Here is an 11,329-nt window from a genome sequence, read left to right on the forward strand (position 1 = left end):
CCAGTTATGTTTTGGTTGCTTTTTGGCTTGGAGAGCCTTGTGACTCTCGTATGGTTTGTTTGGTTGTTGCTATTTGTCTGACTTGGATGGATGGTATGTGTAGACACCCCATTTTGACTGGGCCCTATACCCCTTTGTTCGAGTACAAACCCCATCAAATCATTGAATTGGAATCCCAAATTCCACCCTCGGGCAGCTTATGGTCTCATTTAGGTCTCTTCAAAATTTTGTTGAAATTCGTAAAGGTTTGCCTAGCAAACGAGCATAGTTTGTGAGATAGTGTATATATAGTGTAGCAGAAGGGGAGTGGATTATCCAGTCTGGGGGTGGTCCAGTTAGTGTATTTTGCAGTAGGGGGTTGTCCCTGATAACTAAAAGAGCATGAATTTATTCCCTAATTTTTCATTAAACATTTTCCTATAGACCACCCTCATTTGGGTAATCAAAAGCTAGAATACACACATGGAGGTTGTCTCATCAACTTAAGGGGGTAATTAATTAAACAAATTTTCTATAAATAGAGGATCAAGGCCTCATTTTTGCTGATCTAGGATTTTCTTTTGCAATCTTAGAGAGAGAGAGAGAGAGAGAGAGAGAGAGAGAGAGAGAAATCCTCAAAACCCTTATATTTCCCTTTTCTTCTCCGGGATACCTTGCTGGATTTCGGCAATTTTTTCGGCAACTGCTCCAACTAGCCTTCGTCTTTCCTTGCACCTTGTTTGTTTTCTTATTCTCCGTCCTTAGATTTCTTTTAAACTCTAGAGAGAAACCTAAATCCTAGCTTTTCCCTTTTCTTTATACTTTCATCTTCTCTGGCAAAAGCTTCGGCTGATCTCCGTTATTGACAAAAAATCGGTGAGTTCTTTGCTTTCTCCGGTAGATTGCACGATTTTTGTGCTGCATCATCATTTTGTGACAGTCAAATTGAGAATAAAGGGAATAAAAGATCAGATTCAAGGTATTTTGCAATCTCATATTCATTAAATGTTCAAGTATGGTGTTTGATTAGTATTTTTGTTTGAATCGGTATGGTAAGTTAGTGATGAGAGTTCAGATCTGTGTTTTTTTTTTAGTGCTGAACGTTTACACTTTATCTCCTTGTATTGTGTGCTTTAGCTCTTGCAATTGGTTTGATCATCCTGATGTAGTGGATACAAGTAGTGTTAATTAGTAAAAATAAAAGAAAAGAAAAGAAAGAGAAGTATTGATCTTTATCTTTGCTTTGGCCTTGATGCTTAAATTTTGGTATAATATTCGATTTTTTTATTTTAGCTTTGGTCTAGTTTCATGTTCTGATTTTTTGCAATTGCAAATAAGCATGGTAGTACTTTATGTTTATGAACTGATGGCAATTTAATACTCTATGATTATTTGCACTAGGCTAGTCTCTATGTGTTTCTGTCAAAATTCAAGTTGAGAATGTTCCAACAGTTGTCTTCTTTTACTCTGAAAAATTCTGCAACTAAATCTATTTGATGCTACATGTGTGGAGCTGATTTTGATGAGCGTGAAGTAATAATTGTATTGACATGGTCATAGGACTCTCACTGTGTATTGAATTCTATTGGGTGAATTACCTAGTTCTTGTTCAGATCCTTCTCCACCTTCATCTCATCTCCACCTCATTTAAACTCCATCCCTTTTACCTTCAACTGAGCCCTATTCCTACTACCCTTTTGCAACTGGATCCATCCACCTTGATCTCCATTTCACTATCTGACTTCTCCTGTTTCAGTGAGAATAGGATCTGAGTGGGGACTTCAGCCCAAGTTGACCTACAAATTCTGAGTTAATGCCTAAGTGATTGTAATCGCATCTCAAACAATTTTAGAGGTAATCCTTCCATAATCTTTAAATTCATGGTCAATTTGGACAGAAATCATGTTAGAATGGGGTCTGTGAATTACATCTATTGTTTATGGTTTGCGTTCCCATGTCATTAGATTGCTAATCAAGCTTATGGTAGCTTAGGGGTTGGGCTATACCCGTGATCAAAGTCTTTAAGCTTCATTTATTAATAATCAGAGAATCCTGTCATTTCTATCATCTTGAGGATTTTACCCAACCATGTTTTGCCACTTACCTCATTTTAGCTGATCTTTACATATTGGTGGAGAATGATACTAGTTCAATCATGTTTTGATGAATGCACAACCCAATTTCTTCTTTTCTCTTTAATGGGCTTGTGAACTTTTGGGAAATTGTAACAACATTTAATGGTAAACTCATGAATGCTGATGTGGATATTATATTTGCACACTAATTTGGATTTAGATCCCTGATGCTGATGGCGGCATTGAATCATTCATTTTTTTAGCACTAGAAATGATTGATGTTCTGAGAGTAATCTCCATTTGGTTAACTCCTCCTATTTGCAAGTACTTTGGAAAGAAACATGGCTGAGGGCTAACATAATTTTTTTATTATTAATTGCTCCTGTTTGTTCACACGAAATAGTATTAGTTTAGCCACGTTTCAGATAATTGTGTTAAGAATTACTATATAGAGTGCAGATAATAATGTAATACGAGAGGTTATTATGATCATGTTCTATGCAATATATATTTAAATAGTGTACAATAGCTTTATGTGGCTATAAAATCTTATTTTATGCAAATATTATCTCTATCATTCAGTTTGGAATGGATAGAAGCCCTTATTTTGTTGTGTAAACATAGTAATGTCAAATAGCAGTCCTCATTTTACGGAGTAGACATAGTGATGCCCGTTAAGATTCTCTACTGTTAGCAATGGGTGTCATCAAGTCTTGTAAATTATACAGGTTCAGGTTACCTCTTTGGTCTCGTTGTTCAATTAACTGTCATTGTTTTAATAGTTGCTTATCTCTAACTAGCTTTATTCCTTTTGATAAATCGTATCAATTTGAATTAAATTTTAGTAGGTTTTGTGAAATACCTTGAGTATAATTTTAAAATCAACTCATAAAAGTTTTGAAAAATGTCATGTTTCTATAGTAGTGCATTGAAGGTTAGGCGATAAGGTACCTGTGTGTTTTCTCTCAAGACATGATAATATTGATATGTGACACTATTTAGCTTGATCATTGATGGTGTGTAAAAACACCAGCCTCTAGCAGGCCGCCACCTGTCCCGCCACCTGTCCTGGGAGTAGGTGAGCTCCAGCCTCTAGCATGCCGCCACCTGTCCTGGGAGTAGGTGAGCTCCAACCTCTAGCAGGTCACCACCTGTCCTGGGAGTAGGTGAGCTCCAGCCTCTAGCAGGCCGCCACCTGTCCCACCACCTGTCCTGGGAGTAGGTGAGCTCCAGCCTCTAGTAGGTCACCACCTGTCCTGGACACCTGTCCTGGAAGTCGGTGAGCTCCAGCCTCTAGCAGGTCATCCCACGTCATCACGTTTCCCTCTATAAAAGGGAGTTCGAAGTTCAAACCAAGGGTAATGAAAAACCTTCTCTCCACCTTAAACTCTGAGAACTAGCCCCGCACTTCTGCTCATAGTGACTTGAGTGTCAAAGGGCCTGTCCGGAGTAAAACCCGGGTTGGTCTTCTGACCTCGTTTGCTTCTGTGCAGAGCACAGTTCCATCACTTCACTCTAGCTGAACTCAGCTCCCTCACTTCGATTCCTCAGGACTCAGCTCCTCGGGTCATCCAACTCAGCTCTTACATCACTGTCGTACCTGTTACCGATTTTCGGTCTAACAGATTGACGCCATCCGTGGGACCCCAGAACTAAAAGCTGTTCAGATCTCTCACAAAAATGGCAGGGCGCAAGAATGCGCGGGTACCAGCTGCACGGACTGATCAAGCCGTGCTGCCTCGCAGGACTCGAAGTGAGCGAATTGCCTTACTGGTGGTGGCAGCCTCAGCTACAGCTGAACAGAGCCCTGCTCGCTCAGAACACCTCAATCCTGCACCTACTCTAGACCAAGTTCAAGCCCTTTTCCAGCAAATGACGGCTCTGGTTGGTCAATATCAGCAGCTACTCCAAGCGCCTCCCCAACCTCCTCCTAAAGCTTCCCAACCCATACAAGAAAGGTCAAATGTTCACGGGGGAGAGTCAGCTCACCAAGGAGAAGACCAGACTCACCACTCAAGGCAAGTCCATCCCCCCAGGGCCAGGCATGCTCATACAGAGCCACACCGCCGCCACAGGCCGCGGTCCCGCTCTGCACAAAGGCACCGAGCTCATGAAGGCCGCGCACAGCAAGAGAAGCTCCGGCCTCGTCAAAAGAGTCTGGAAAGCCAGTTCGGCTCTGCAGCGAGCCCGTCAGTGGAAAGAAACAGATCACCGGAGAAGCCGGACCGCAGATCTGATCCGATGCTACGGAGGATGGAAGAAATGGATCACAGGATAGAAGAGCTGGCGAAGGACCAGAGCCAGCCTACTGTGCGGGTGTTCTCAAGTAGAACGCCATTCACCGACGACGTCATAGGTGCCCCAGCACCCAGAGGATTCAAAATGCCAACCGTCCCGCAGTACGACGGGACCACTGACCCAGTGGACCACTTGGAGACCTTCAGAACAATGATGCTCCTCCACGGCGCGTCAGACGACTTCCTTTGTAGAGCATTCCCGACGACACTGACTGGCGCGGCCCGGGACTGGTACTCCAGAATCAAGCCGAACTCCATCAGCAACTTTGAAGATTTTGGGGACGATCTGGTCCGCCATTTCATGAGCAGCAGGAGGCCAAGGAAAACAACAGCATCCTTGATGGCCCTGGACCAGGAGGACAATGAGCCTCTGAAAATGTTCGTCCGCCGCTTCAACAGGGAGGCACTCCAAGTGCCAAATCTAGATCCCTCAGCGGCCATGAATTCGCTTCTCGCGGGCGCCAGATCCAACGACTTCCGCCGGTCAATAGCACGCCAACACCCACATTCATTGGCAGATCTGATGACCAGTGCTGAGGAATATATAACAGTGGAAGAGACACTGGCCGCCCTCGATTCAAATCGGAGGAGAACCTCTGAGGACAAGAACCCTACCAAGCAGCGTAGGGATGATAAGGTCCCCGCTCCCAGAAGAGAGAAGTCCCCCCAGAGGAGAGAAGAGAGCTTCATGCCTCTCAACACCTCCTAGAAACACATATTGGCCGCCATCAGCGGAGAAGAATTCGTGAGATGGCCGGCTAGAATGATCTCCAAAGGAAATAGGAGGGACCCATCAAAGTACTGTCGGTTCCACAGGGACCACGGCCACGACACGGACGAATGCTGTCGAGCAGTTGATTGGCCGGGGCTATTTGAAAAAATACGTCCGAAGTGACGGCTGCAAAACAGAGCGCAGAGAAAAGAGTCCTCAGGGCCGCAGCCCTCGACGATCACAGCCGCCACCTACCCGAAAAAAGTCCCCGCTGCCATCCAGTTCGCAACAAGAGGCACCGCGATCCCAGCCAAGGGGGGTCATCAGTACGATCATGGGTGGACCTGCCACCGGGGGCACATCCTCCGCTGCTCGCAAAGCTTATGCGCAGCGAGTTAATGCCGTGCACACAAGCAGTAAGAAGACCAAGACGGAGAATGAAATCTCCTTTTCAGACGCAGACCTGGACAACCTGATACTACCTCACGACGATGCACTGGTCTTAACCATGCTCGTCGCCAACTGGGAAGTGAAGAAAATCCTTATAGACAACGGGAGTTCGGCGGACATCTTGTACTATCACGCCTTTCAGAAAATGATGATAGGCGACGACCGCTTGAAGCTGGGGAACTCAGATCTGTTTGGTTTTTCAGGAGAGGTTGTGAAAGTGGAGGGGCAGATTGAACTCCCAGTCCTTGTCGGAGAACCGCCCTGTCAAGCGCTCACCATGGTCAATTTCCTGGTAGTGAGGGCCACTTCGGTCTATAACGCTATCTTAGGACGGCCTGGCCAGAACCTGATTCGCGCGGTGGCTTCAACTTATCACCAGAAGATGAAATTCATAACTCCAAACGGTGTGGGTGAAGTTCGGGGAGACCAACCCCAGTCCAGGGAGTGCTATGCAATGGCACTGAAAGGCAAAAATGCAGTGGAATTGCTGCCAATTGAGCTACTCGATTTGAGGGATGAACTGCGGGGGACTCAGCCCGTCGAAGACCTCATCTCCATCCCGCTGTGCCCAGAAGATAACGATAAAGTCGCTCTGATCGGCTCCTCTCTAAGTAGCAGCATCCAGTGCCACCTCACCGAGTTTCTTCAAGACAATGCAGATGTCTTTGCGTGGGCTCCCATTAATATGCCTAGCATTGACCCGGAGGTCAGCATACACAGACTCGGCGTTGACACAACCTGCAAACCGGTGAAACAGAAAAGAAGGCATTTCTCTTTCGAAAGACGGCAGGCGATAAAAGAAGAAGTGGAGAGGCTTTTAAAAGCTGACTTCATTCGGGAGATTCAATATCCGGACTGGTTGGCAAACCTAGTCCTTGTCAAGAAGACAAACGGAAAATGGAGAACCTGCGTTGACTTCACTGATCTGAATAAGGCCTGTCCCAAGGACAGCTATCCGCTCCCAAAAATTGATCAGCTCATTGACGCCACTGCAGGCCACGAGTTACTGAGCTTCATGGACGCTTTCTCCGGGTATAACCAGATCAGGATGTATGAATCAGACATACCAAAGACTTCGTTTGTAACAGATTAAGGGACCTATTGCTACCGTGTCATGCCCTTCGGTCTCAAAAATGCTGGAGCCACTTATCAGAGGCTCGTGAACAGACTTTTTCAGAATCAGATCGGCCGTAACATGGAAGTCTATGTCGACGATATGCTGGTCAAAAGCCGAAGTGCACAGGATCACGTGTCTGATCTGAGAGAAACATTTCAGGTCCTGAAAAAGCACAGCATGAAGCTAAACCCCACCAAATGCACCTTCGGCATCAGCTCAGGAAAGTTCTTGGGGTTTATGGTAAGTCAGCGAGGGATAGAGGCCAATCCAGAGAAGATCAAGGCCGTAGTGGAGCTCACTCCACCAAAAACTATCAGAGAGGTACAGCGGCTCACAGGAATGATAGCCGCGTTGGGGCGCTTCATCTCGAAATCCGCAGAGAGGTGCCTACCCTTCTTCAACGCAGTCAAAGGACTCAAGACAGCGCCCTGGACAGAGGTATGTCAGACCGCGTTCGAAGAGCTGAAGCAATATTTGTCCTCCCCGCCACTATTGACAAAGCCGGAACCAGGCGAGGAGCTACTCCTGTATCTCTCCTTTAGCCCCACGGCTCTGGTAGCTGTCCTGGTTCGTGAAGAGCACCGCCAGCAAAAACCTATTTACTATGTTAGCAAAGTTCTCCATGATGCAGAAATCAGATATCAGCGGGTCGAGAAATTGGCTTACGCACTGGTAATGGCGGCCAGGAAGTTGAGGCCGTATTTCCAAGCTAACACTATAAAAGTCCTGACCGATCAGCCGCTCAGGCAAGTTCTCCATCGACCAGACATTTCAGGACGACTCGTAAAATGGGCAGTGGGGCTAAGCGAGTTCGACATCCAGTACGTACCAAGGCCAGCGATAAAGGCTCAAGTGCTGGCGGACTTCGTAGCTGAGTGCACCATCCCCCAACAGACCGCCGAATCTGAAGTTGTTCACACCCCAGTGGTTGCGGAGAAGTCAATCACGACTGCGGAATGCACAACAGGGGGGACTGAAGCAGAAGTCATCCCCTCGCCAGCAGAGCAGGATCTATCAACCCTCGAACCACTGTGGGAAGTGTACGTTGACGGGTCTTCGAACAAGGGCGGCTGTGGTGCCGGTTTGATTCTCACTGAACCCGACAGCTTCATCACAGATTATGCCCTAAGGTTCGGATTCCGCGCATCCAATAATGAGGCAGAATATGAAGCCCTCCTCGCCGGGATGAATCTCGTCATTCAAGTCAAGGCCCAAAGGCTGAGAGCATACTGCGACTCCCAGTTGGTCGCAAACCAGATCCAAGGGATCTATGAGGCCCGTGACGAACGCATGGTCAAGTATCTCTCCAAGGTCCGCTGGCTAGCCAGCAAATTCCAAAGTTTTGAGGTCATCAGAATTCCCCGAACAGAGAATGCAAAGGCAGATGTTTTGTCTAAACTAGCCGCATCTGGATACACCGCTCTCGGAAGTATCTGCATGGAGTTCCTCCAGAAATCCAGTATAGAAAGAGAAGCCACTGAAGTAATGCAGGTGGAGCGCGAGTCGTGCTGGATGGACGAAATCATTGAATACCTGCGCAGTGGTAAACTTCCTGAAGCTAAGAAGGAAGCCCGCAAGGTGATACAAAGAGCCGCCCGGTTTTCCCTAGATGGTGAGAACCTTTTCAAAAGGTCTTACACCCTCCCGTACTTAAAGTGCCTCCGGCCAAGCAACACCACCTACGCCCTACAGGAGACGCACGGCGGAATTCGCGGGGAGCACCTGGGGGGCAAGGCCTTGGCAATCAAGGTGTTATTAAGAGGGCTGTACTGGCCACCTTGAGGCGAGACGCACTGAGCCTGGTGAAAAGGTGCGAGAGGTGCCAGAAATTCTCGCCCCTTATTCATCAGCCCACTGTATCGATGGCCCCGATCATCAGCCCACTCTTCTTCGCAGTATGGGGAATGGACATCCTGGACCCATTTCCACCGGCCTCCGGAAGGCGCGCGTTTGTAGTCGTGGCTATTGACTATTTCACCAAGTGGGTGGAGGCTGAACCTCTAGCCCAAATCACAGAGCAAAACGTGCAAAATTTTTTCTGGAAATCAGTAGTTTGCAGATTCGAGATCCCCCGTGTTCTCATAACAGACAACGGAAGACAGTTCGACTGCAAAAATTTCCAAAAATTCTGCCTTGACCTGAAGATTGAGCAGAGATTTACTTCAGTAGCGCACCCCTAGACGAATGGGCAGACAGAAGTGACGAACAGAACCCTGCTCCAAGGAATTAAAAAGAGGCTGGATGATTGAAATAAACAAGAGGGGGGGTGAATTGAATTTTAATACTAAATTTGCCCTTTTGAAAATTAATTATGAACCCTAATTGAAGTTTTCTTCACTTGATTAAATATATGGTTAGTGCAAATATAATTAAAGACACAATGAAATGCCAAACCAAAAAGCAATAATGAAAGTGCAAGAATAAGAGATGACACACCGATATATAGTGGTTCGGGCAAAGCCCTACTCCACTCTTCTTAAGATTGTCCTTAAGGATTTCCACTATTGAAGACCTCCACGATGCCCGGCTCCGAGGCGGTTACACTTCCAAGGGATATTAAATAAGGATGCCCTTACACCTTTACAATGACTCTCCTTGTTCGCCGAGTTCTAAGCGATTGCTCTCTAGGGAATTAAAACTAGGATGCCCTTACACCTTTACAAGGAATGAAAGTTGAATAGCTTAGCTTTTTCTTGAAAGCTTGATGCTCTTTGAAGTCCCTTGATTGCTCTTCAATGATGATTGCAAGTGAAAGCTCTAAATCCAAACTCAATAGGTTTGCAAGTGCAAGGCAAGTTTGGGAAGAAAAAATCTTAAGCTTGAAAGGATTGCAAGTTTGCTTGAATGCTTAAGGGAGTTTCTCAAAAATGATCAAGAGAGAGGAAATAATCCTCTAGCATGAGTATATATAGTCTCTTGCAAGAATATGACCGTTTGGGGGTGGTAATAACAAAAATCACAAGTTAATTCAAATCCCAACGGCTATATTCTCAGCTGTCGCGAGGTTCTTGGAGCTCCGAGAACCATTCTCGGAGCTCTGAGAAAATCTCGGAGTTCCGAGAGAACGGCGAGAAAATGGAATTCTTCTACTGGACCATTTCTCGGAGTTCCGAGAAAATTTCTTGAAGTTCCGAGAAAATGGCCAGAAGCTACTGGACCATTTCTCGGAGTTCTGAGCTCGGAGCTCCGAGAAAAATCTCGGAGTTCCGAGAAGCCTAAAAATCAGCAGTTTTTGACTTTTTATTGCTTGTTTGATTTTTGGCTTTTGGAACTTAACTCCTATGATTATTTTGGAATGTTTATGAGGGTCCCAACATGTTGGTCCACCACATAACCATTCACTAATCCATTTTAAGTTCTTAAGTCTTTTTGAAAACTGTTTTTAAAATATTTTGCCTTGACTTGAAAATCTAAAGAGAAGGGATGTACAATGATACCTATGTAGCTTTCAATTTCTCTTTAGTCTGGGTCTTTAATTGATCTTCCATCTTGTGTATGCTTGCTTGAGAGATGAGGTGAGCTTCACTTAGCTCCTTTGACTCTTGTATGGGACATCTCCAAGCATGACCATGTAGTGTGTTGGTTTCTTCAATGATCAATCCTATCTTAAACACAATACTTCAAAGCAAATTGATTAATATTCAATAACATAATCAATTATGTTTAGAATCATCAAAACAAGATAGGAGAGTAGACCCTTGGGCTTACAATCTCCCCCTTTTTGATGATGACAAACAAAATTGATTATGAGGTGTGTGTGGAGTGACATAGTAGGCAAGTGAATGCTAGAACTCCCCCTCAATATATGCACAAAAAAAAATGATAGCAATTAAAAGCATATGGTGCATATAGTCAGTTGAATAGATAATCAATTTCAAACTTCTCCCTCTTTTGTCATCGACAGAAAAGGGTGTAAAAAATAAAGCAATTTAGGAGTAAATAAAGATTGAGTTAGGTACTCCCCCTAAATCAATGCTTATGGTATAAAAATATATAAAAATATATATAACCAAGTAATGCACATATACCTGTTCATGATCGAGATGTTGACATATGTCAAAATGTTAGGTATTTTAATTAAAGTGAAAGTACCTCTCCAACTTAGAAAACTAAGAAGGCTAAGAGTACCAATTGAGTGATTTTTAAGATTAATATTTGACATCTCATTCATGCAGATACTACCAAACAAAGATGATATATATAAATACTATATAGATAAGCTGGTGAAAGGCACAAAGTATTTATTTGGCAATTTCTTTGACTTGATCCGCACTCCAAATGTTTAAGGCACTTCGGATATAACAAATTCTATCATCACTAAGGGGTTTTGTAAAGATATCCGCTAATTGATCTTCAATGTTGATATACTTTAAGCAAATATCCCCTTTTTGTGAGTGATCTCTAATGAAGTGGTGCCTAATCTCAATGTGTTTTGTTCTTGAGTGTTGTATGGGGTTCTTTGTTAAGCTTATAGCACTAGTGTTGTCACATTGGATGAGAATATTTTTCATTTTAATGCAATAGTCCTTCAATGTGCTTTTCATCCATAGGACTTGAGCACAACAAGCTCCAGCTGCCACATATTCTGCTTCTGTGGTGGACAGAGTTACTGAATTTTGGTTCTTGCTAAACCATGAAACAAGTGATTTACCCAAGAATTGGCAAGTCCCACTAGTGCTTTTCCTATCTACCCTACATC

At 44.6% G+C, this 11,329-nt stretch overlaps 1 protein-coding gene across 1 annotated transcript; it reads left to right on the top strand.

The window, feature by feature from the left end:
* The first annotated feature begins 6,969 nt into the window (after positions 1 to 6,969).
* Positions 6,970 to 8,412, top strand: LOC143850282 (uncharacterized). The gene is made up of 2 exons (XM_077359541.1): positions 6,970 to 7,711; positions 7,793 to 8,412. Exons 1-2 carry the CDS (start codon positions 6,970 to 6,972, stop codon positions 8,410 to 8,412), a joined length of 1,362 nt encoding a protein of 453 aa, XP_077215656.1.
* Positions 8,413 to 11,329: the final 2,917 nt, after the last annotated feature.

The sequence above is a fragment of the Tasmannia lanceolata genome, unplaced genomic scaffold, assembly GCF_043159265.1.
Source record: "Tasmannia lanceolata isolate RefF3 unplaced genomic scaffold, GAP_Taslan_0.1 ptg000018l, whole genome shotgun sequence".
Lineage (NCBI taxonomy): Eukaryota > Viridiplantae > Streptophyta > Magnoliopsida > Canellales > Winteraceae > Tasmannia > Tasmannia lanceolata.

What these genes read in the sequence shown, in the direction of transcription:
- LOC143850282 (XM_077359541.1), top strand. Translation starts at nt 6,970, where the DNA reads ATGATAGCCGCGTTGGGGCGCTTCATCTCGAAATCCGCAGAGAGGTGC. An exon ending in CAAGGGCGGCTGTGGTGCCG is followed by an intron (nt 7,712 to 7,792) that starts GTTTGATTCTCA and finishes ATAATGAGGCAG; the next exon opens with AATATGAAGCCCTCCTCGCC.